Here is a 26,684-nt window from a genome sequence, read left to right on the forward strand (position 1 = left end):
CGTCCACTGTTTACTCTTTCCCATAGGTGCTGCCTGACCTGCTGAGTTCCTCTGGCATTTAGTGTGTGTGCGTGTGTGGCTCTGGATTTCCAACATCTGGAGATGGGTTTCAGCCCAAAATGTCAACTGTTTGCTCCTTCCCGTGGATGCTGCCTGACCTGCTCAGCTCCGCCAGCACTTAGTCACTCTCAAGTTAAATACGATTTCCCTTTAACAAATCCAGGTTGATTGTCTTTAATCAATCCTAGTGTCTGTTAATTCGGTCCATGATTAACAGTTGTAAATCTTTCTCCACTGCTGGGGTTAAAATGACTGACTGTCGCAAATGAATTTATTGTTACACCCACCCAAGTGCATATAATTTATAATTAACTATTCTCCACTCAGTGGGTTTTTCTTTTCTGTCGCTATTTCATGACACATCATGCGGAAAGATGAACTAGAAAAACTCATATTCTCTGGAAAGATTGAGGGGAGCAAACCTAGGGGAAGACCTCGGCTTATGTACATCAAAAAAAGCTAAAAGCATGCTGGCCTTCATAACAAGGGGAATTGAGTATAGGAGCAAAGAGGTCCTTCTGCAGCTGTACAGGGCCCTGGTGAGACCACACCTGGAGTACTGTGTGCAGTTTTGGTCCAAATTTGAGGAAGGACATTCTTGCTATTGAGGGAGTGCAGCGTAGCTTCACAAGGATAATTCCCGGGATGGCGGAACTGTCATATGTCAAAAGATTAGAGCGACTAGGCTTGTATACTCTGGAATTTAGAAGGCTGAGAGGGGATCTTCTTGAAACATATAAGATTTATTAAGGGATTGGACACGCTGCAGGCAGGAAGCATGTTCCTGCTGATGGGTGAGTGCAGAACCAGAGGCCACAGTTTAAGAATAAGGGGTAGGCCATATGGAACGGAGTTGGGGAAAAACTTTTTCACCCAGAGAGTGGTGGATATATGGAATGCTATGCCCCAGAAAGCTGTGGAGGCCAAGTCTCTGGATGCTTTCAAGAAAGAGATGGATAGAGCTCTTAAAGATAGCGGAATCAAAGGTAATGGGGATAAGGCAGGAACTGGATACTGATTGTGGATGATCAGCCATGATCACAGTGAATGGCGGAACTGGCTCGAAGGACTGAATGGCCTACTCCTGCACCTATTGTCTATTGTCTAAAAGCATAGCCAGGTGGCTACACATCGAAGAAATGGAAGTCACCCAAGAAACGAAGGATAGATCTATATGGAAAATCGTGGTCACCAAAGTCCGCATCCGATATGGTGCCTAGACAGACAGACAGTCGCTATTTCCTTGCTTATACCTGGAAAAATTGCTGCAGTTTCTTTTCCTCCCACTCTTTCTAAAGTCTGTTTGCTGAACAAATAGAGGGTTTAGGGATGATCGCCTCTGAGTCATACTCTCCACCTACACACAAACCTGTTGGCTGACAGAGCACTCTCAATAATGATTGTTTAACATAAAACGCTCTTTGCTCTGTCTGCCGCAAAAGACGGGACTTTCCTGGTGGCCACTCACTTTGATTTCACTTTCCACTCCGACACGTCGGTCCGTGGCCTCCTCCGCAGCCTCGACGAGGCCACTCTCGGGTTGGAGGAGCAACACCTCACCTGGGTAGCCTCCAACTTGTGATGGGATGAACTTCTCTAACTCCCCCCCCCCCCCTTCACTCTTTTACCATTCCCCACACTGGCTCCCCTCTTTACCTCCCTCTGGTGCCCTTCCTCCTTCCCTTTCTCCCACATTCCACCCTCCTCTCCTATCAGATTCACATTCTTCTTCAGCCCCATACCCCTTCCATCTGTACCCTCCCAGGTTCTTGCTTCATCCCCCTCTCCCCCACCCACACTCCTTTCCCCTCATCTGGCTTCACCAGGAGTTTGTCCTCCTCCCCCTCCCCTTCTGACTCTGGCTTCTTTCCCCTTCCTTTCCAGTCCTGACAAAGGGTCTCAGCCCAAAGCATCTGCCGTTTATTTCCCCTCCATAGATGCTGCTTGACCTGCTGGGGTCCTCCAGCACTTATTGTGTTTGTTGCTCTGTATTTCTGGCATCTACAGAATCCCTTCTGTCGTTTCAACATAGAAGTAGTAGAAATTGTTCACGCATACAGGAAGGAGTTTACATCCTGGCTAAAGCATTTATGCACCGAGTGTCCTCAGACAGCATTAGCCTCTCTAAATGGTTACCTCGACCGCCTTAGTGATACAGAACGGAATAGGTTCTACTGGCCCTTCAAGCAGGGCCGCCCAGCTACCCCCTGCCCAATTTAATCCTAGCCTCATCCCAGGGCAATTTACAATGACCGATTAACCTACTAACCGGTACGTCTTTGGCTTGTGGGAAGAAACCAGAGCACCCGGAGGAAACCCGTTGCATTCCACAGGGAGGACGAACAAACGCCTTACAGAGGACACTGGGATTGAACTTTGAACCCCGACACGCCAAGCTGTCGGGCTAAACCAGGCTCATCTTGTCCAGCCAATACCGAGCGTCTTGGGACAGCATTTGTTCATTATGTGCCGTGTCCTATAACGTGGGCGATCATGGTTCCATGACCATGATTGCTCTTGGCAAATTTTTTCCACAGAAGTGGTGTGCATCGCCTTCTTCTGGGCAGAGTCTTTACAAGACAGGTGACTGCCCCCCCCCCCCCCACCCACAGCTATTATCAATACCCTTCAGAGATTGTCTGCCTGGTGTCAGTGGTCGCGTAACCAGGACTTGTGATCTGCACCGGCTGCTCGTACAACCATCCATCACCTGCTCCCATGGCATCATGAGACCCTGACTGGGGGGCTAAGCAGGTGCTACACCTGGCCCGCAGGCGGAGGAAAGGAGCGTCCTACACCTCCTTTGGTATCTCGACCCTAACACCCATTACCCTCTCTGAATGGCTACCTTGTCTATCTTGTCCAGCCAGTCCTTGTTGGAGGCGAGCTCGGCCATGAAGGCTTGGTGTTTTTGCCACTTGGTGTGGAGGTTCCGAGCCTCGTCGTAGGACATATCCTGGGCAGTCAGCATCTTCTCATTGATCCAGAGTGTGAGCTGGGGGGAAAAGAAGCGAAGAGAAAGATGTAAAAACAGGGCAAGAGGGCATTAAACCTGCTCCGACGTGCAACTAATCACGAAGAGACTCACCTCCACCCCAGTTACCTGTCTGCACCTCATCCCTTAGAAGCCTTAGGTCCCACACCACCAGGTTCAGGAGTAGTTATTACCCTACATCCTGATCTCGGCTTGAAACGCTGACTGTTTATTCACCTCCATAGATGCTGCCTGACCGACTGAGACCCTCCAACATTTCGTGTCTGGCACTCTGGATTTCCAGTGTCATCAGAATCTCCTGTGCTTACCCTGCTCCTGAACTGGTGAGAATAACTTCATTCATCGATGCTCTGAACTGATTCTACCACTGACAGACTCACTTTCAAATACTCTTTACAACCCATGTTCTCAGTAACTTTTTTTTGGCACAGTTTACCTTCTTTTTGCACATTTTACATTGTTTGTGTATAGCTTTTCATAAAATTCCATAGTATTTCTTCTTCCTGGAGTATTGTGTGCAGTTTTGGTCCCCCTAATCTGAGGAAAGACATTCGTGCCATAGAGGGAGTACAAAGAAGGTTCACCAGATTGATTCCTGGGATGGCAGGACTTTCATATGATGAAAGACTGCATCAACTAGGTCTATACTCATTGAAATTTAGAAGATTGAGGGGGGATCTTATTGAAACGTATAAAAACCTAAAGGGATTGGACAGGCTAGATGCAGGAAGATTGTTCCCGATGTTGGGGAAGTCCAGAATGAGGGGTCACAGTTTGAGGATAAAGGGGAAGCCTTTTAGGACCGAGATGAGGAAAAACTTCTTCACACAGAGAGTGGTGAATCTGTGGAATTCTCTGACACAGGAAACAGTTGAGGCCAGTTCATTGGCTATATTTGAGAGGGAGTCAGATATGGCCCTTGTGGCTAGAGGGATCAGGGGGTATGGAGAGAAGGCAGGTACAGGGTTCTGAGTTGGATGATCAGCCATGATCGTACTGAATGGCGGTGCAGGCTCGAAGAGCCAAATGGCGTACTCCTGCACCTATTTTCTATGTTTCCTGTAAATGCCTACAAGAAAGTTCATGGTAAATTTATTATGAAAGGACAGATATGTCACTATATACAACCCTGAGATTCATTTGCTTGTGGACAAGGAAAGGATTTTCTGTTCAAAGGCATTGGTGTTCTCATACATGGCTGCATCACAGTCTGGCATGGGAACACCAATGCCTTTGAATGGAAAATCCTACAGAAGATAGTGGATTTGACCCAGTACATCATGGTAAAGACCTCCCCACCACTGAGCACATCAACATGAAACGCTCTCGTAGGAAAGCAGCATCCATCATCAGAGATCCCCACCACCCAGGCCGTGCTCTCTTCTCGCTGCTGCCATCAGGTAGAAGGTACAAGAGCCTCAGGACTTACACCACCAGGTTCAGGAACAGTTACTACCCCTCAACCATCAGGAAGGAGGTACAGGAGCCTCAGGACTCGCACCACCAGGTTCAGGAACAGTTACTACCCCTCAACTATCAGGCTCTTGAACAAATGGGGGTAACTACACTCACTTGCTCATCCATTGAGATGTTCCCACAACCAATGATCTCACTTTAAGGACTCTTTATCTCATGCTCTCGTTATTTATTGTTAATTACCGATATTTGCATTTGCACAGTTTGTTGTCTTCTGCACTCTGGTTGATCTTTCATTGATCCCGTTATAGTTACTAATCTACAGATTTGCTGAGTATGCCCACAGGAAAATGTATCTCAGGGTTGTATGTGGTGACTCAGATACTAAAATCTTGACCTTTGAAGTACATGATGCTTGTGGTAATATAAATGCACTTTGATAATAAATTTACATTGAACTTCTGAACTTTTATGCAGTAAAAATAGGGTCACAGCCGAAGAATCCACCGCACAAGCCCTGGGACGGATCCTGACTGCTGATACTGCTATGTGGTCACACCAGTGTAGAGAAATTCCTGAATTTGTAGATCAGATTAAGGTTTATTTAGCAGATGTATATCAAATAAATGTGAAATGCGTTGTCTGCATTAACAGCCAACACACCCAAGGACGTGCTGGGGGCAGCCCGCAAGTTTTCTGGTGCCAATGTAGCATACCCACGATGCTTGTCAAAACAACACAGACCACAAAATACAGCCCTTTCCTCTCTCCTCTGTCCCACCCACACAGACGGAAAGCTCTCCAACTCCAGGACGCATCTTGCACCGCCAGGCTTCGGCCGCTGGGCCACGACCTCTGGATTTCCAACTGACCCTTCAGCATCGACTCCCAGACCAGCCGACTGGCTCCACAGCTCGAACGCCAAGCGCGCCAACTGACTGGCCCCCGCGCCTCCTGCTTGCGTGGACGAACACCGAACTGGGACAGCCCAACCACCATGGACGTCCTTCGTTCCCACGTCCACACTCAGCGCGGAGCAGAGGTCTGGACTCTGGATGTTTCTCGCCCCACATCCACGCCGATGGCTTTTCGAGTGCGGAGCGGAGGCCTCAGTGCCAGCTATCCTTCATCACTCATCCATGTCGCTGCAGTTCTCCTTCCGGTAGGATGGCAGCGTGCTCTGTTGCAGTGACCTCTCTGAGTCCAAACAGAGGTGGAATTGTTCTTCCTTTGCAGTTCTGTGCGATCGCAAGACAATACTGAGAATATCAAGTGCTGCTAGGTCCGTCCCACTGGGGGGCTGCTTGATGATGGCGGAGCTGGACTTGTTGCCAGCACCTACAGCCTCCCAAGGAGGAAGGTCTCGAAGGCGGTGCATGGCCCAGCTAACGGTGCAAAGGATTTGCCTTGGACATCTTTACTGTGATTGCACGGCTCTGCAGGACCTCAGTAACGTAGAATGTGGCAAGTCCGGTCCACTTCTTCAGTGGCAAGACTAGACAGCTGGAGAGCCGTGAGCCTCGGCTGTCGCACAGACCGGGCCTTCATGCCGCGGGGCTGCCTGCTGCAGCCGGATAGGGAGGGAGATGACAGAGCCGGGGCGGGAGAGTGCTGGAGTCCGTGTTGGGTTGAGAGCTGGCCATCCCTTCAGTGCTGCTCTCCTGTGTTCACTTGGCGGGAGACGAGTTAGATTGTGTTCGTCTACGGCAGCACCAGTGCGCGGTGAGAACTGCTGCACCATCTGTCTACAGGCCATGACACTCAGGTATATATAGTTATAAAAGTATATATTTCCATCCAGGGGGTCAGTGTGGACATGGTGGAGGATTACAAATACCTGGGGATACGAATTGACAATAAACTGGACTGGTCAAAGAACACTGAGGCTGTCTACAAGAAGGGTCAGAGCCGTCTCTATTTCCTGAGGAGACTGAGGTCCTTTAACATCTGCCGGACGATGCTGAGGATGTTCTACGAGTCTGTGGTGGCCAGTGCGATCATGTTTGCTGTTGTGTGCTGGGGCAGCAGGCTGAGGGTAGCAGACACCAACAGAATCAACAAACTCATTCGTAAGGCCAGTGATGTTGTGGGGATGGAACTGGACTCTCTGATGGTGGTGTCTGAAAAGAAGATGCTGTCCAAGTTGCATGCCATCTTGGACAATGTCTTCCATCCACTACATAATGTACTGGGTGGGCACAGGAGTACATTCAGCCAGAGACTCATTCCACCGAGATGCAGCACAGAGCGTCATAGGAAGTCATTACTGCCTGTGGCCATCAAACTTTACAACTCCTCCCTTGGAGGGTCAGACACCCTGAGGCAATAGGCTGGTCCTGGACTTATTTCATAATTTACATGTTACTATTTAACTATTTATTACTATTTTCTATTACTATTCTAGTACTAGTTGTTATTTCTATGGCTATTTACTATTTACTAGTAGTAGTATTACTATTACTTTTTCTATTACTATCTATTATTTATGGTGCAACTGTAATGAAAACCAATTTCCTCCGGGATCAATAAAGTATGACTATGACTATTTTTTTGTGACTGCATGTTTTCAGCTATCATGACTATGTGTGTCCTTATGTGACTATTGGGATACTGTGTTTTGCATCTTGGCCCCAAAAGAACGGCGTTTCTTTTGGCTGTAGTCAATGTGTGGGCACGTGGCCAAGTGTTTAAGGGATTGGACTGGTGATCTGAAGGTCGTGAGTTTGAGCCCCAGCCGAGGGAATGTGTTGTGTCCTTGAGCAAGGCACTTAATCACACATTGCTCTGCGACGACACCGGTGCCAAGCTGTATGGGTCCTAATGCCCTTCCCTTGGACAACATCGGTGTCGTGGAGAGGGGAGACTTGCAGCATGGGCAACTGCTGGTCTTCCATTCAACCTTGCCCAGGCCTGCGCCCTGGAGAGTGAAGGCTTTCCTGGCGCAGATCCATGGTCTCGCAAGACTAACGGATTCAATGCCTGGCTGAACGACAATTAAACTTGCGCAGTGTGGAGCGGGGCCTGACTTCTAACTCTGTCCATAAGCCCTAATATGACCTCTGACCTCACTGTCCCTGAACCTTAACCTGACCCCCTAACTCCCCACTCACTGTCCCCAAAAGCATCCTTCCGAACTTAAAATGACCACAGAGCCTGGGCCACGATCTTGACGGACACCGCAGCTCGCTCCATCCTGCATGAGATCCTTCTTCTGTTAACGTGCTGCCAGCACTACAACCATAACTGTCTACGAGAAGTTTCACCCGGCAAGACTTTGTGCTTACTCTCTGAGTGGTTTTGGTTTCTTTGCCAGTAACTGCTACAGACGGGTTACCAATGAGGGCTGATCAACGCAAAACTCAGAAGCTTGGTGAACTGTGAGGAAGGCGGTTTCACTGCTATGGGACAGTACAAAAACATCTCTTTACCAACACCATCTGCTGCCGGAGGAAGGTCCCTGCGTTCGAATGGTCTCTTTCTCTCCACCTTGCTCGGTGCTGCCAGAGGAAGATGTCTGCATTCGAATGGTCTATCTCTATCTGTGCCAGAGTCCTGGGTCTTGGGCAAGGTTTAAATCGACGCGGTGTGCGGATTGGACACTGGATTTCGCGTTATGATTGTTCCTGGCTTCTGGTTGCTCTTTTGTTGTGATTTCGGGACAGACTGGCTCTGCGGCGTGAAGCAAACGAACTGCACAAAGCAAGACTGAACGGAACTGAATATGCTCGGACTGGTTGGATGATTTGTGACTTGGTGTTTTATATTCTGTGTTTTTCGCTCTTTATTTTTCCCTTTGCATGATTTGTTTTTTCTTCTTGTGCGCTGGGGGTTTGATGTTTTTCTTTAAAAAAAGGGCTACAAGGTTTTTTTTTATTCTCTGTTTCGTGGTTGTCTGCGGGGAAGATGTATCCTGCATATATACTTTGATAATAAATGTACTTTGAATCCTTTTGAATCTCGTCCCTTGGATTGAATTTGCACTTCAGTCAACATACATCCACCTGAGGCCATCTTCCTAAGCACAGGACACCTCCACCCCAATGTGGTAGGAGCAGACATACACCTGACTTATAATTCAGGACTACGCCCAATGGTTCATGTGGTTTAGGAGGCATTTCCCAGCAGGGGTCACTAGGAGATGCTGCGGAGCAGCTTTGGGGCTGTTATGAATTTAAAGCTGAGCTGTTCACCTCTGTAAAATAGAAGGCAGTAATGCCTTAACAGCCACACAGGTTTTGTACGAACAGCAATGGTCAAGCAGTGGATATAGCTAGTGGGAGTGGATTAGAGTTTCTGGGTACATGTTTCAGGATGAATACACCAATAATTTTCCACTTGGATCTGCGACCACAGCAGCAGGTCCAGGAACAGTTATTACTACAACCACCAGGCTCCTGAACCACAGGCAATTCCACAGATGCCGGAAATCCGGAGCATTTACGGAAATGAATAGATACCTGACATTCGGACTTGGTCCGCAACGTTGACCGACCATTCATTTCCACAGACCCTGCCTGACCTGCTCAGCTCCTTCAGCAGCATTGTGTGTGTGAGGTACCCAAACCAGCAAGGACAACTTCACTCACCTCAACTCTGAACTGATTCCACCACCTACAAGTCTTTACAACTCATGCTCTCAGTATTATTTATTTACTTTTAAAAAAAATTTACACGACTTGTCTCCTTTTGCATATTGTTCATAAAATTCTTTATTTTTCTGTAAATCCCTGCAAGGAAATGAACCTCGGCCTGCGCTGACGTATATGTACAAGATAATAAGAGGAATAGATAGAGTGGATAGCCAGCGCCTCTCCCCCAGGGCACCACTGCTCAATACAAGAGGACATGGCTTTAAGGTAAGGGGTGGGAAGTTCAAGGGGGATATTAGAGGAAGGTTTTTTACTTAGAGAGTGGCTGGTGTGTGGAATGCACTGCCTGAGTCAGTGGTGGAAGCAGATACACTAGTGAAGTTTAAGAGACTACTAGACAGGTATATGGAGGAATTTAAAGTGGGGGCTTATATGGGAGGCAGGGTTTGAGGGTCGGCACAACATTGTGGGCCGAAGGGCCTGTACTGTGCTGTACTATTCTATACGTACTCTGATAATAAATTCACTTTGACTTCGGAGAAAATGTGATTTAGGAACCCCTGCAAGTACCTCATCGAAAAATTGAAATTCAATTCTCTTTTAAAAGTTGCTATTGTACGCGATCTTAAACGCTGAAGAGAATGATTTACACTAGTTTTAGTGCAGATTAAACGATTAAACCCGCTGTTGTTTCTTTAAAGGACACTAAAGAGCATTCCAAATAAGGAGTGTGTACTTGTCAAGTTATCCGGGCAGCAGAACCGCCAAACTGAAGTTACCTCCTGGCAATCCTGAAGGAACTTCTGCAGCTCCAGGTTATCCTTCAGCTTCTCAGCAAGGTCATTGGCAGTTTGGCGATTCCTCCGATGTCTGGAATTATAAGAGAAATTTACGTTTCAGTCAGGGATGGCACCAGTAAGGAGCAGATATGCATGTCATGAGTCATGATTATTGGGCAACTCTGGTCAAAGTGATCTTATAAAACTAATTGTACCATAAAAGAGATTTGTATCTCTCCAATTCACATAATTTATTTACTTTAACACCAGTAAAAGTCAAATAAAGATACAGTCGCCCCTCCTTATCCGCGAGTTCCGCATGCATGAATTCAACCCACCGCAAATTGAGAAAACCTGGAAGTGCTCTTCCAGCACTTGTTGTTCGAACATGTACAGACTTTTTTTTGTCATTATTCCCTAAGCAATGCAGTATAACAACTATTTTACATAGCATTTACATTGTAGTAATTATTGTAAGTAATCTAGAGATATATACGGGAGAATGTGCGTAGGTTATCGTGGATTGGGATCGAAAAAAAAACGGAAGTTCTCTTACTAAGTAAGTCAGAACAGATACATCCAGTATTATTTAGCGTCAGTTAGTCAAACGTTTGTCTTAGTATATAGTATATATTTCACCTTTCTATGCATATGTATTACGACTTAAATATTAAGTGTATTATGACGTTGATTCTATGAAAATATTTTTGTAAGAGAAGCATTGTCATGTTTTTCCACATAATAAGAACAAACATATAAACCTTGTAATTTGATTCATGTACTGTTAATGAATGTTAAATTCATGAATCATTCATGAATGTTAAGAGGCCTGAACAAATTAAATATGGCAAAGTTATTTCCCATGGTAGGAGAGTCTAGAACAAGAGGGCGCGACTTCAGGATTGAAGGACGTTCATTCAGAACAGAGATGTGGAGAAATTACTTTAGTCAGAGGGTGGTAAATCTGTGGAATTTGTTGCCACGAGCATCTGTGGAGGCTAAGTGATTGGGTGCATTTAAGGCAGAGATAGATAGGTTCTTGATTAGTCAGGGCATCAAAGGATATGGGGAGGAGGCAAGGGAGTGGGGATGACGGGAAGAATTGGATCAGCCCGTGACTGAATGGCGGAGAAGACTCTATGGGCCAAATGGCCAACTTCTGCTCCTATATTTTATGGTCTTATAGTCTTATAGTCTTATAAAACACTTAAGAAACGTATGTTTCAGCACCGAGTTCGGGAACGGAAATTCCCGAGCTCGATCCAGTGACAGAGTGCTCCCGAGCACTGTCCATCCCTGCCGGGTTGATGTAGAGGAAGAAAAACCCAAAACCCACTGCGTTGCTTAGTAATAACTGTAGCTCTATTCGGGACAGGGCTTTTCTCACTTTATCCTTTAAAATTGTTCCAATCGTTGACCGACTGTAGCCTAACGCTTTTCCAATGATTGATGGCGTTTCACCTCTTTCCAATCGCTTTATTATTACCACTTTATTTTAAATCGTGATCGTGATTATTTTCATGAACAGAAACACTGCGGATTCAGAGCTCCGCCACCAGGTCCTAATGTCCACCGCACTGACACAGGTTAAATAACATCCGGGGCTCCACTGGGTCCCAAGGTCCACCGCATTTAGACAGGTTGAAAAAGGGACTTGAGCATCCGCGTTTTTTGGTATCCGCAAGGGAGCCCGGAACCAATCCCTCGCGCATAAGGAGGGCCGACTGTACTGCACTATTCAGGGAACAGTGAAAAGGGAATGCGATGAGCTTTTATTGGTTGAGGATGAAATACAAAAGAACCTTAGAAACTGAAGTAATCGGCGGCCACTAACTTGCTTGAAACCACTCTCCCCCATTTTACTGTTCCACCTCATGTCAGCCCTGAATATCCAGCCCCTCCCTCCGTCTCAGTCCACACCCTCATCCAGGGGTTCCCTACCTCTTGTTGAATGGTAGGGATCCATGACATAAGAAAGGTCGGGACCACCCCCCACCCCCCGTATAGTCTGGAAATTGCAGATGTCCTCCCAGCACCCATCTTAGAATTTTAAGTTGTAAAAATCCTCCCGGGAGGGGGGAGAAGATGGCGACACGACAACAGCGCGTGTGGCCACTTCGGTGATGATGTCTGTTATCTGTCAAGTAGGGGACCGTGCACAATTCTGATTTGATGGAGACGGTCGTGAGAGCACGGAGGAACATCTGGAAAACTTCTGAAATGCCCGCTTCGCTGCCGCTGCTACTGTGTGGTAACCGGAATCTCCGGAGCTGAAGGCCCTGAAATCCTCGTCTTTGCGTGTTTCAGCGGCCGGGGAGAGGTCGAAGGCGCTCGGCAGAGGATGGCGCTCGGGAGGCTGTATCGGAGGGGCTGGTCGGAAGCTCGGAGTTTTCGGATGGATGGACTCAGGGTCGGCTGCGATCGGCTACTTCCAAGGCATCGGCAAGTTGACGGTCCCTGGAGGTTTATGGCAGGGAGTTTCTCCCTTTTGCCGCCTGTTATCGGGGACTCGCGAGTCGATCGACTCGGGGACTTCTGAGACTTTTTACCGTGCCCATGGTCTGTTCTTTATCAAATTATGGTATTGCTTTGCACTGCTGTAACTATATGTTATAATTATGTGGTTCTGTCAGTGTTAGTCTTTGGTCTGTCCTGTTTTCTGTGATATCACTCCGGAGAAACATTGTATCATTCCTTAATGCATGTATGTATTTCTAAATGACAATAAAAGAGGACTGAGTTTTCTCATAATCTAATAGTCATAGAGAAGCACAGCACAGAAATAGGACATTCGGCCCATCTAGTCAGTGCCGAACCATTTAAACTGCTTACTCCCATCGACCTCCATATCCCTAACATCCATGTGCCTATCCAAACTTCTCTTAAACATTGAAACCGAGCTCGCATGCACCACCTGTGCTAGCCGCTCGTTCCACTCTCACCACCCTCATGAAGAAGTTTCCCCTCATGTTCCCCTTAAACTTGTCACCTTTCACCCTTAACCTATGACCTCAGGATGTAGTCCCACCCAACCTCAGTGGAAAAAGCCTGCTTGCATTTACCCCCATCTATACCCCTCACAATTTTGTATACTGTGATGCACTGTGGTGTAATGGTGAGCGCATTGCTTTTACAGGGCAGGCAATCACCGAGCTGGGTTTCATTCCCGCTGCTGTCCGTAAGGACTGTGCACATTCTCCCTGTGACGGCATGGGTTTTCTCCAGCTGCTCTGGTTTCCTCCCACATTCCAAAGATGTACGGTTAGCGTTAACGGGCAGTGGGTACTGGAAGCACGGTGGCCCAGCACAATCCTCACTGATTTGGGTTGACAAAAACCAAAGCATTTCACCCCACGTTTCAATTTACACACAGTACGCTTTCAATGGGCTGGGGGGGACCGACTATATGCATTTTGTGTCGCTGTATTTTTACTGACATTCTGTATGGGTCGGCTGTCTAATATGAGCGAGGACTGGGCCTCAAGCTGTGGTGTCACCTGGGGGGGCGATGTGGCTGGAGGGGACAGGCTCTACTGTGGTTGATGCCGCGAGTTCTTTACTCCTTTATAGCGTGATTGTGATACCATATCTGGTGTGTGCTTTGTGCTGTGTATGAATGTTGGTCTTGTGTTTTGTACCTTGACCCTGGAGTAACACTGTCTCACCTGGCTGTATTCATGAGTGTTTACCGATGGGCGAATGACAATTAAACTTGAATTGAATCAAATAAATAAAGCCAATCCTTATATCCAAATCCTTTTCACCTAAATTCCAGTGGTGTGAATCAACTAAATTTCTCTTTAAACCAGACAAACGCTGCCCCATATCCAAGTTAATGATCTGGATCGGAACGAAGGAATTAAGTTTGTGGATGATACCAACATTTGTATAGCACACAGTGAAAAACGTTGTCCAAGGTTACAGCAGATGGAAGTTTAACTTAAGACAAGTGGGCAGTGATGCATTTTAGGAAGTTAAAGCAGTGCAAGACAACACAATCAGGTTTAGTATCACTGGCTTATGTTGTGAAATTTGTTGTCTTTGCAGCAGCAGTTCAATGCAATACATAATAATAGAAAAACATGAATTACTTCAAGTGTGTGTGTGTGTATTTTATATATATATATAGTTAAATTAAATAAGTAGTGCAAAAATAGAAATAAAAAAGTAGTGAGGTAGTGTTCTTAAAAATGTAAACACGAGGAATTCTGCGGATGCTGGAAATTCAAGCAACACACACCAAAGCTGCTGGTGAACGCAGCAGACTAGGCAGCATCTCTAGGAAGAGATACAGTCGACGTCCTGACGAAGGGTCTCGGCCTGAAACGTCGACTGTACCTCTTCCTAGAGACGCTGCCTGGCCTGCTGCGTTCACCAGCAACTCTGATGTGTGTTGCGTGAGGTAGTGTTCATGGGTTCAATGGCCATTCAGAACTCAGACGGCAGAGGGGAAGAAGCTGTTCCTGAATTGTTGACTGTGTGCCTTCAGGCTTCTGTATCTTTTTTGTGATGATAGCAATGAGAACAGGCATGACTTCAGAGATGACCGTCCTTAATGATGAATGCCGCCTTTCTGAAGCATCGCTCCTCGAAGGCAGCTCTGCAGGTTACTTCGATTCTTTGCATGAGCAATCCCTCCTTCCCCAATACCAGACAGTGATGTAGCCAGTCAGAATGTTCTCCACAGTACATCTGTAGCAACTTGAGAGTGTCTTTGGTGACATGCCAAATCTCCTCAAGCTCCTAATGAAATATAGTCGCTGTCAGGCCTTCTTAGTAGCTGCATCGACATGTTGGGCACTGCTGAACGGCTCCAAAGGTTGGGCTTACAATCTTTCTGCATATTAATCCATCTGCTGGAACAGCTTGCAAACTTTTCAGAACTAGTAGCATTTTACTTCCAATTAGACCAAGGAAACCGAAATCTTCCAGAAAAAAATGCACTCTCCTACCAAGCTGGCATGCACGCTGTAAAAAATGCTACTTCTTTTTTTGGTAATTTGGGTTTGAGGATTCTTTCTTTTAATCTATTGGCTGTATTTTGATATCAGCATTCACTGATCGTCCTCAACTTCTCCTTCAGCTTGTGAGGCCATTCAGAGGGCATCCGAGATTCAACAGCATTGCTGGCAAGCTGGTGACAAATACAGGACCTCCCTGGGTTAGAAATGCCATTTATTTTATTTTAGACCATCAGGGCATAAGGCATGCAGCCCATCCAGTCTGCTCCACCATTCCACCATGTCTGATTTATTATCCGTCTCCACCCCGTTCTCCGGCCTTCTCCCCTAACATTTGGCGCCCTGACTAATCAAGAAACTATCAACCTCTGCTTTAAATATACCCAATGACTTGGCCTCCACAGCCGTCCGTGGCAATGAATTCCACAGATTCTGATTGGTGGTCGCTAATAATTATTCATTATTAATGGCACCAGTGAATAATGCTTCCAAAGGAAACATCCTCAAGACAACTCACAAGGCCATTGCTTTCACTTCTTTTACGTCTTCTTTTTATTTCAGATGTGGTTTTTGCTACTGTTGGAGCCTGTTATTTACACTCTGGCGCTGCGATTTTGGGCCAGTCAGGCAATCTGTCTCTGGGAGGGGTCCACAAGGCTGTGAGTAAAGGGTACTGCATGGGGGCCAGGAAGCCAGGAGATGTGGCGAGAGCCCACGACCGTCTCCGCCTCTGAGCGCTGAGGAAGACTGAAATCATCGAGGCAGCTGCGGAGGGCGGGCGACTGTTCGGCGCTGTCTTACCAGCCTCTCGCTCGCTGCTCTCGAGGGGAGGTCCCTGTGTTCGAGTGATTTCTCTCTCTCCCTCAATGCTGTTGGCGGATGGGGCCAAGCAAGGTTTAATCGAGGCAGATTGTAGACTTGGACCCAAACTCAAGTTTATGATTTGTTCCAGTTTTTCTAGTTATGGTCGCTCTTTTTTGTTACTACTTTTGGGTGATTTTTGAGTCAGAGTGGCCTGCAGATAATGAACACTGAGATGAATTGAACTAAAACATGCCTTTTGACTTTGTGTTTTATATTCTGTGCTTTGGACCCCAAAATCCTAAGGGCTTTCTACAGGGGCACATTGAGAGCATCCTGACTGGCTGTATCAGTGGCCACGGGAGGTACGGGAACTGTACCTCCCTAAATCGCAGGACTCTGCTGAGAGTGGTGCGGATGGCCCAGCGCATCTGTAGGTGTGAACTTCCCACTATTCAGAACACTTACAGAGACAGGCATGTAAAAAGGGCCTGAAGGATCATGGGGACCTGAGGCACTCCAACCACAAACTGTTCCAGCTGCTACCATCCCTAAATGCCAGGACCAACAGGCTCCAGGACAGCTTCTTCCACCAGGCCATCAGACTGATTAATTTATGCTGATACAATTGTATTTCTATGTTATATCGACTGTCCTGTGGAACATACTATTTATTACAAATTATTATAAATTGCACATTTAGACGGAAAGAATTTTACTCCTCATGTATGTGAAGGATGTAAGTAATAAAGTCAATTCAATTCATTCAATTCTTTCGCTATTTTTGGTTACCATTTGCGCGATTATTTTTGCATGTTTTGGGGGGGGGAGGCGTGAAAAGAGGTTTGATGCTTGATATTTTTCTTTGAACGGGTTGGTTCCAGGATCCTTCTTTGTGGCTGTGAGGAAGACGAATTTCAAGGTTGTATACTGCATACGTACTTTGAAAATGAAAGTACTTAGAATTAATTAAGCATTTTTCATGTTACACCAGCCATTTTGAGTAACAGAAAATCGTATTTTCACAAAACTTTTTTCACCGTATGCTGAAAAATGTGCAGAATTTTCCACGGATTTCCAGCAATGGGTGGTATAACTGTAATATTATCCATAGTTTGCAAACAAATGAGACCCAGCCTTGAACAATATAGAAGCAAAATCTAACCAACCGTTCGTCTATTGAGTCCACTTTCTCCTGGATCTTGTCAGCATGGACATTGCCCTCGCTGATCAGCTTTTTGCCAGAGTCCACCACGCTGTTGATCCTCTCCTCGTTGGCATCCATGGTAGTCATGATGTCTTCGTGCTTCTTAATGGCAGCCTCGGCCATTTCCAAGGTGCCAGGCATCTCGGTGTGTGACAGCATGTACGCCTGAAGTTTAAAAAAAAAAGCAAGAAAGAAAGAAAGAGAGGTCCGATATGAAGTGCAAATTGTGGTGTATTTCTAACATCAGAACAATAATCTATGATACTGGATACCATAGTAGTTCCTCCCCATCCAGGAACACTTCCAGAAAGGTTGGTGATAGTGACGGAGTTGGGAACATAGCCTCAAGATTCAGGGGAGTAGATTTAGGACAGAGATGAGGAGGAACTGCTTTTCCCAGAGAGTGGTGAATCTGTGGAATTCTCTGCCCAATGAAGCAGTGGCGGTTACCTCAGTAAATATATTTAAGACAAGGTTGGATAGATTTTTGCACAGTACGGGAATTAAGAGCTATGGGGAAAAGGCAGGTAGGTGGAGACGAGTCCAAGGTCAGATTAGCCATGACCTTATTGAATGGCGGAGCGGGCTCAACGGGCCAGATGGCCGACTCCTGCTCCTATTTCTTATTCAGAAATCCGAACTCTAGGATCTTCAAACTTTCGTGCTGTGAGGACCGCTTCAGACTGAAGCTGGCTGAAAATTGATTAGCAGGACTACACATGCTGGCTTGACGCCCCTTGGTCAAAACTCCACCTCAGCCCAAAGCCTGTGAACAGCATTAGCCTCAAACACAGAAGCAGAACCTGAGGGTTGAGGATTCTTTTGGCCTTAGTTGGATTACTCAGCCTTCCTGGGGCCACTGTTGGCAAGTTCAAACCACCACCTGCCCTCCAAGCTATCTCATAATCACTTTCCACTCAGTCGGGCTCCTCTGTAGCTGGCGATCAGCTGGAAGCTCCCACCCCTCCCCTGTGACCGGCTCCCCCAAAATTCTCAATCCCCTTCTCAAGTGGCAATATAGTGGCAGGTCTCGGCCCGAAAAGTAGACTCTTCATTCCACCCTATTGATGCTGCCTGACTTGCTGGGTTCCTCCAGCATTTTCTGTGTGTTACTATGGATTTCCAGTCTTTGCAGAACCTCGTGTTTTATCATCATCTGCCTTCAATAAATACCTTTTGTCTAGGTTGAATTTTATTTATTTCATTACAATGCTGCAATCTTATTGGCAGGTGCTCATTCCAAACAGACATAGTTAATAGTGATGCCTTTACAGCTAAAAATAATTTACTTCAGCGTCATTACTGAGAAATGGAGTTGTCCACCCCCCACCAAAAAAAAAAACTTTCTGAAAACCTTTTGCACTAAAATTCCTAGGAGACACCATTTCAGAGGACCTGTCCCGGACCCAGCAAGTAAATGACATTGCAAAGAAAGCACTACTTCCTTAGGAGGGTGTGAAGATCCAGCATGAAATCTAAAACTCTGACGAACTCCTATAGAATGTCCGGACGGGCTGTATCACGGCCTGGTATGGAAACACCACTGCCTTTGAATGGAAAATCCAACAGAAGGTAGCAGATTCGGCCCAGTCCATTGCGGGTAAAGCCCTCCCAACCACTGAGCACATCGACATGAAACGCTGTCGCAGGAAAGCAGCATCTGTCATCAGAGACCCCCACCACCCAGGCCGTGCTCTCTTCTCGCTGCTGCCAGAAGGTAGAAGGTACAAGAGCCTCAGGACACACACCACCAGGTTCAAGAACAGTTACTACCCCTCAACCATCAGGCTCTTGAGCAAAAGGGGATAACTACACTCACTTGCCCATCCAGTGAGATGTTCCCACAACCAATGATCTCACTTTAAGGACTCTTTGTCTCATGTTCTGGTTATTTATTGCTATTTATTGATATTTGCATTTGCACGGTTTGATGTCTTCTGCACTCTGGTTGATCTTTCACTGATCCTGTTTACAGTTACTATTCTATAGATTTGCTGAACGTGCCTGCAGGAAAATGAACCTCAGGGTTGTATGTGGTGACGTATACTCCGTGTACTCAAAAAAATAAAATTTACTTTGAACTTTGAAAACATAAACCTACACTGACGTTGGAGACCACACTTTAAAAAAAAATACATTTTATAAGATATTAGATGAATTAATGTGAGACTGAAGTCCTAGTTTTATTATAATTTGTACTTTTTTAACAAACTCATATATTTTTCCCCGTATGTGGTGTTTCATCACTACTTACGGTTACATAACTGCTATACCGGGGTGACACGGCAGTGTAGCGGTCAGCACAACACTTTACAGCACCGGTGACCCAGGTTCAATTCCCGCTGCTGCCTGTAAGGAGTTTGTACGTTCTCCCCGTGACCGCGTGGGTTTCCTCCGGGTGCTCCGGTTTCCTCCCACAGTCCAAAGACGTACTTGTTGGTAGGTTAAACTGTCCCATGATTAGACTAGGATTATACTGGGGGAATTCTAGGCAGCTCGGCTCCAAGGGCCGAAAGGGTCTATTACGCACTGCAAGTCAATAAATAAATAATGGTTTATCACCTTTCTCATTGGCTGAGAATTAGCATATTACCCACGTGATGCAATTGTGCAACCAGTGATTGGTTTATTTTTATCTGAGGAATTTTCTCTTATCTCGACTATAGAGATGATGGATTTTTCCCAGAGGTGCCATCTTTTCTTCTTATCCTTGACCTCTCTGCTCCTCACTGAATCTCTGCTTTGCTCCTCAGCTCTTCACTTAGTTTGCTCAGTATTTGTGTGTTTGTCTAAACTTTAAAGTAAACGATCATTAAGAATTGTGACTGCTCGCCATTCTCAACCCCTGAAAGAACCCAAAGGGTCAGGGAAGTAACGGAGATCCAACACTGACCCCACCCCCTCTTTTGGAAAAGTACTATTTTATCTGCTTTCATGTGTTTTTCAGTCCACTTTGTAAAGAGTTGCTACATTTGAAATAGTAAGTCAGGAATGCAATGGATGAAACCCTGCACTAATATAGACACGGAATTCAAATACGGACCGTCACTGCGAGCATAGTTGGCTTTACAAAGTGCTCCTCAGAAATACGTAGGAATTGGGGGGCTGTCCCATAGGCAAGTCAACCAACAGCCAGATACAACCGCAGACTCTGCCATTACAACCGGCAGCGCACACCCACCAGAGGTGGCAGTACAGTGATACACAGCCAGAGCGGAGTTCTCAAAATTGGCTCTAGACCCCATGAAGTCTCATGGACAATGGTATCTCCTCCCCACTCTGCCAGGAAACAAACTTCAAAAGAAGCACCGAAGTCACCGATTCAGTGTCAAGTCCTCAATGCATTGGCATCCTGGCAGGCTCACCACTTAACAGATGTTCAACTCGTCCAGCCACATAAATTCCATGGCTGCAAGATTAGCTCAGAGACTGGGTATATCACAACGGATAAGCCACCTCCCGACTCCACAAATGACTACAAGAGGAGGAAATCAGAGCTCCATGAGCCAGTCCTCAGTAGGGGATCAGAGGCAGTAAATTTAAGCTCCTTGGCGTTATCATTTCGTCCTGGGACCAGCAGGTAAGTGCTACTTCTTTAGAAGTTCGCGCAGACTCGGCATGTCATCTAAAACTTTGACACACTTCTATAGATGCACGGTGGAGAGCATCCTGACTGGTTGTATCATGCCTGATATGGAAACATTGATGTCCAAGAACAGAAGAACTCACAGAAAAGAGGATATAGCCCAGTCCATCACAGAAGAAGCCCTCCGCACCACTGAGCAAATTTACAAGGAGCGTTGCCACAAGAAAGCAGCATCCGTTATCAAGGATGCCCGACTATCCAGATCGTGCTCTTGTTGCTACCATCGGAAAGGAGTGTTACCTACCTCAAGGAGATCTTGTGACTTTCTTGTGAGAATGATGTTATGGTCTTTTGGAGGTCACCTGATGTAATTTTCTCGCTGATGTGAGGTCACGTGATGACACGTTCACCACGCTATAAAAAGGAAGACCTCTGGTGACGCAGTTAGTTTTCCAGCTAGAACGTTCGTCAGTGTCTCCGTTCCGTTGCCTATTTGTTTTATGACGCAGTTTCATTTTTAAAACGGAGTGTTCCGTTCTGTTGCAAGGCCTCAGACTGGCAATTTCTGCTAGATTTGTTGATGTACCTTTTCAGTAGTATTGGAGAGTGAAGACTTTATCGAAGTACAGGACCTGAAGGATTAAGAGAAGTTGGTATCGTTTGGCAGTTTAATAAAGGATCGACCTTGAGTCTTCGTTGAAGAAGTAGCGACCTGCATCAAGGTAACTCTTGCCAAAGGAGCAAGGTAGTTCATGCAGGATTTGCTCTCTAGAAATTAAGGTCAGTTGTTTTAAACCATTTATTTCCTTCCTCGTGAATCCTTTGGACAGAACCAGCAGGGAAGTCGCATCTATGAAGAAATCCTTCTCCGGAGAAGTCTCTCCCAATTGAATGTATAGATTTGTTGGACTTTCAAATTTACCGTTTTAAGAACTGTGTTTGACTTTACCACTTTAAGAACTGTTTTCGCATTTATCGCTCTAAGAACCAGTACCGAGTGACGATTTGTTGAATGGCCGCATAGCGGTCAACTTCCGGTTAAGGTTTTCGTTTGTTTTTTTATTGTTTATCCGTGTTTAATAAATGTTTGGTTATTTTTATATAACCTGACTCGATTGATATTCATTGTTGCCGGTTACGTGACAGGAGATACAGGAGCCTTAGGTACCACCCCACCAGGTTCAGAAACAGTCAGGCTCCTGAACCAGCAGGGATAACTTCACTCACCTCAACAACAAAGGGATTCCACAACCTTTGGACTCACTTTCAAGGACTCTACAACTCAAGTTCTCAGAGTTATTTATTTATTTAGTATGTTTTTATATTTGCTCGGTTTATCTTCTCTTGCACATTGGTTGTTTGTCAGTTTTTGTGCATATTTTTTATTGATTCTGTCCTTTTTTTAAGTTGTACTTGAATGCCTACAAGAAAATGAATCTCAGGGTGATATATGGTGGCAGATTGTATATGTACTTTGATATTAACTGTAGTTTTAACTTGGAAAGCCTTACCAAGGCTGCAGGTCGGAAATATTTATTGGGCTACAGCGTAGAATAGGTCCTTCTGGCCCCATCGGGCTGCGCCGCTCAGCAACTCCTGACTTAACCCTGGCCGAATCGCGGATAATTTAGAATGATCAAATAACCTGATAAGCGGTACAGCTTCGGACTGTGGGAGGAAACCGGAGCACCCGGAGGAAACCCCATGGTCTTGGGCAGAACATTCAAACTCCTTACGGGCAGCGCATTCCAGGCATCCACCACTCTCTTGAGTAACAAAAACTTACCCCTCACATCCCCCTTGAACCTACCCCCTCTCACCTTCAGTGCTATTAGTCATTCCAACCCTGGGAAACAGATACTCTCTGTCCACTCCATTATGCCTCTCAAAATCTTGTAAACCTCTGTCAGATCTTCCCTCAGCCTCGGATGCCCCAGAGAAAACAACCCAAGTTTGTCCAGCCTCTAGTGATAGCACACGCCCTCTAAAGCAGGTAGCATCCTGGTGAACCTCTTCTGCACCCTCTCCAAAGACTCAACATCCTTCCTATAGTGGGGTGACCAGAACAATATGCAATACTCCAGATGTGGTCTAACTCGAGTTTTATGAAGTTGCAAAATCAGAAAAAAAAAGTCTGCTTCACAGCCAACAACTTAGTCATTCATACCATTCACCTCACACCCAGATGCGAAGTGACCTCGGTATGCAACGTCCGCTGAATGAACTGCAGTGAAGTGCCTGGGCAGTTCTGATACCAGCAACTGCTTCCACCAAGAAGACAAAGGGTAGCAGGTGCACAGGAACAATAGAAACCGAAGGCTTCCCTCCACATAACTTGGAAATGTATACCGCCAATTAATCATCAGTACGCACCCCATTATATTGAATTACCATGAGTGCTTCAAGAAGGCAGCTCATCTCACGGGCAGTTATAGGTGGGCATATCCACTGGCTTTGCTGGTGGATTTGCCACCCCAAAAAAAAAACTTTCGGTTATGAACAGGAGAGATCTTGAAGATAGCAACACACACAAAATGCTGGAGGAACTCAGCAGGCCAGGCAGCATCTGTGGAAAAGAGGACAGTCGATGTTTCGGCCCGAGACCCTTCAAGCAGGACTTCCAGTACCTGCAGATTGTCTCTTGTTTGTGAGGTGATAGATCAGACCAGGTGGGGGGAAGACGGTTGAGTTGGGGGCGGGGGGATGGTGAGAAGCTGGGAGGTGATCAGAGGAGCAAGTAAAGGGTTACAGGAGGAGGAATCTGATAGGGAGTGGAGAGAGGCGGGGAGGAAGGGGACCAGAGGGAGGTGATGGGCAGGTGAGGAGACGAGAAGGGAGCCAGAATGGGGATTGGAAAACGAGAGGAAGGGGAGGGGAAGAAAGTACTGGAAGTCAGAGAAGTCGATGTTCATGCCGTCAGGTTGGAGGCTACCCAGACGGGAAATGAGGTGTTGTTACTCCAACCTGAGAGTGGCCTCATCGTGCCAGTGGAGACGGCCATGGACTGGCATGTCAGAATGGGAATGGGCAGCGGAATTAAGATGGTCGGCCACCGGGATAACCTACTTGCTGCCGACAGAGTGAGAGTGCTCGACAAGACAGTCCCCCCTCAGTCTATGTCGGTAATTACTTTTAAATAATCTGGCTGCCAAGACACCCGCACCTTGCCCTAATCCTCTGCTGCCAACCTACGTGCACCAGCTCCGTGTTGTCAAGGTGTTTCCAGACATCCCACCTCTCCCGGAAGTTCCGGGAGTCTCCCACATATTAATAGTGGCTCCCTGATGCCCGCAAATTATATACAATATCACGGAGATCAATTTTTCTAGACAGCGAGCGAGAGGGAGAAAGCAAGAGAGCGCAAGAGCAACCACGAGAGAGAGAGCGCGCGAGAGAGAGCAAGAGCAAGCAAGCGAGAGCATGTGAGTGAGAGAGCGATCACAAGAGAGAGCGCGCAAGAGCAAGCGAGAGAGCGATGAGAGAGAGAGAGCGCGTGACAGCAAGCAGGAGAGCGCAAGAGAGACCACGAGAGAGAGAGACCGTCCCATGACAGAGTGTTCCAAAAAAAGAAAATATAAAACGTACGTCACCCCAGACTACACTAAAGTGTACCCCTGCCTAATAGGGGTCAAAAATAATGACAGTGTTGCTCGCTGCACTGTTTGCAACAGTGACTTTTCTATTGCCCATGGTGGGTTAAGACTGTAAAAGACGTGTTGAGGTGAGTTTAACAGGTGTCATTCGTTCATTAGCATAGCTAACGTTATTTAAACTAGCTGGCTAGCTGTTCAGGAGCTACTCTATCGCAAACATCCCACCTCTCCCGGAAGTTCCTGGAGTCTCCTGCAAACTGATGGTGCTACCTCCCTGAAATGAGTTTTTGCAGGGTGGGATGTCTCTAAATTTAACATGGTGGCTGTGAAGTCTGCCCGTGTGCAAGAATACCTGGTTGTTAAGGAATCCTTCAGCCTGCTTCACGTCACGCAGGAAGATCTGATAGCCGTACACTTGTGCCAGGAGATTATACCGATTCTCCCACATCTGGCTCAGTTCGTTCCAGCCCGTGTCAAGAGCTTGCAGCCGCTGGTGCAGGAACATGTACTGGGCGTCCGTCTGGTCTTGCGTCACCTCCTCCCCGACACTTCTCATCCGCTCGTAGTCATTCTTGTAGTTATCGATCTCCTTCTTGATGTTCTCATGCTGGGTGAGGAGCTTCTCGGCGTCGGCCAAGTTCGTGGCCATGTCCTCCGAGGCAATGGCGGTCTGTGTCCGGGACAGCCACGACTGGAAATCGTCCAGGTCCCGCAGAAACTCCTGCAGTTTGCTGGCCTCGCCCAGCGACTCCTCCCGCCTCTTCATGGTGTCCTTCAGGTCCTCCCAGACACCGTTGATTTCGGAGAGTCGAGCTAAGATGGTCTGAGCCTGCTCCGGGTGCTCTGCGGCAAGCTTCTCGGCTTCTTTCTGCAGGTCGTCCAGTTTACCCTGGATGGCCTCCAAGTCCCGCTCCATCCCAGTCAACTTGCGCTGGAGGGCCATCACACCAGCCAGGTCGTTTCCAAGGCTCTGGGTCGACTCAATGACTTTGGTCTTTTCTTTAATCCAGGACTTCGTTTCATTGCATTCAAGGTGGTAATTCTGGATGCTGAGCGCAGAGCTGAGAGCTTCTTTCTTCTGATCTGCCAGGCCCCGGAACTGATCCCAGCTGGAAAAAAATACATTGCAAAAAATAAGGTATGAGCTTTTTTTCTTTGGAGCATAAACATCAGCCCTCGAGAGCTAAACCTACATTCTCAGTAAAATCTTGTCACTGAGCAGTGGAAGAGAAATTTTGAAGCATTCTTACAGGTCCCCATCGAATGCAGCTCCCCCACAAGAGGATAATTTCCAAACCCTGACACACAGGGGACCAGTGTAAAAAAAGACAAAGCTGAGGAGAGTTGTAAACTTAGTCAGCACCATCATGGGCACTAGCTTCCGTAGTAACCAGGACATCATCAAGGAGCAGAGCCTCAAAAAAGGCAGCGTCCATCATTAAGGACCCCCATCACCCAGGACATGCCCTCTTCCCATTGTTATCATCATAAGGAGCTGGTAGTAGACCTGAGAAGAGCTAATATGGGTGACCCCTGTTTCCATCCAGGGGGTCAGTGTGGACATGGTGGAGGATTACAAATACCTGGGGATACGAATTGACAATAAACTGGACAGGTCAAAGAACACTGAGGCTGTCTACAAGAAGGGTCAGAGCCGTCTCTATTTCCTGAGGAGACTGAGGTCCTTCAACATCTGCCGGACGATGCTGAGGATGTTCTATGAGTCTGTGGTGGCCAGTGCTATCATGTTTGCTGTTGTGTGCTGGGGCAGCAGGCTGAGGGTAGCAGACACCAACAGAATCAACAAACTCATTCATAAGGCCAGTGATGTTGTGGGGATGGAACTGGACTCTCTGACGGTGGTGTCTGAAAAGAGGATGCTGTCCAAGTTGCATGCCATCTTGGACAATGTCTCCCATCCACTACATAATGTACTGGTTGGGCACAGGAGTACATTCAGCCAGCAAATCATTCCACCGAGATGCAGCACAGAGCGTCATAGGAAGTCATTCCTGCCTGTGGCCATCAAACTTTACAACTCCTCCCTTGGAGGGTCAGACACCCTGAGCCAATAGGCTGGTCCTGGACTCATTTCATAATTTACTGGCATAAATTACATATTACTATTTAACTATTTATGGTTCTATTACTATTTATTATTTATGGGCAACTGTAACGAAAACCAGTCTCCCCCGGGATCAATAAAGTAAAGACTATGACTATGACTAGACAGGAGGTACAGAAGCCTGAAGGCACACACTCAATGATTCAGGAACAGCTTCTTCCCCTCTGCATCACTTATTTTTGCATCACTTATTTAACTATTTAATATATATGTATACATTACATATGTATTTAATATATATTTATATATACTTACTGTAATTTACAGTTTTTTTCTATTATTTTGTATTACGTTGTACTGCTGCCGCAAAGTTAACAAATTTCACAACATATGCCGGTGATATTAAACCCCCGATTCTGATTCTCCTTGGGACATCCCTGTGAATACTGAGGCATTCCTGAGACCTTGAAAATACTGACACCCTCCTGGGATTCCTGTCAAATAATCACCTTTGCTTAAGTGCCCGTGTAATTAACGACAGACTCTCTGGGACCTGCGATAAATGCTGCCACACCCTGAAGATGAAGACTAGCTTTATTTATCGCACGTATGTCGAAACGTGCCATGAGAAG

General features: G+C 46.5%; 1 protein-coding gene across 5 annotated transcripts in view; it reads right to left on the minus strand.

Annotated features, from left to right (window-relative positions):
* The window catches only part of LOC140189258 (spectrin beta chain, non-erythrocytic 1-like), a 464,253-nt gene that overhangs the window by 74,019 nt on the left and 363,550 nt on the right, over window positions 1-26,684 (minus strand). For all 5 annotated transcript variants that reach the window (XM_072245944.1, XM_072245948.1, XM_072245947.1 and 2 more), the window contains 4 exons: window positions 24,340-25,096; window positions 16,771-16,973; window positions 9,840-9,930; window positions 2,909-3,055 (listed from right to left, as the gene is read on the minus strand). In XM_072245944.1, coding sequence (XP_072102045.1) covers window positions 2,909-3,055; window positions 9,840-9,930; window positions 16,771-16,973; window positions 24,340-25,096 — 1,198 coding nt within the window. The remainder of the gene's footprint in view (window positions 1-2,908; window positions 3,056-9,839; window positions 9,931-16,770; window positions 16,974-24,339; window positions 25,097-26,684) is intronic.

The sequence above is a fragment of the Mobula birostris genome, chromosome 28, assembly GCF_030028105.1.
Source record: "Mobula birostris isolate sMobBir1 chromosome 28, sMobBir1.hap1, whole genome shotgun sequence".
NCBI lineage: Eukaryota > Metazoa > Chordata > Chondrichthyes > Myliobatiformes > Myliobatidae > Mobula > Mobula birostris.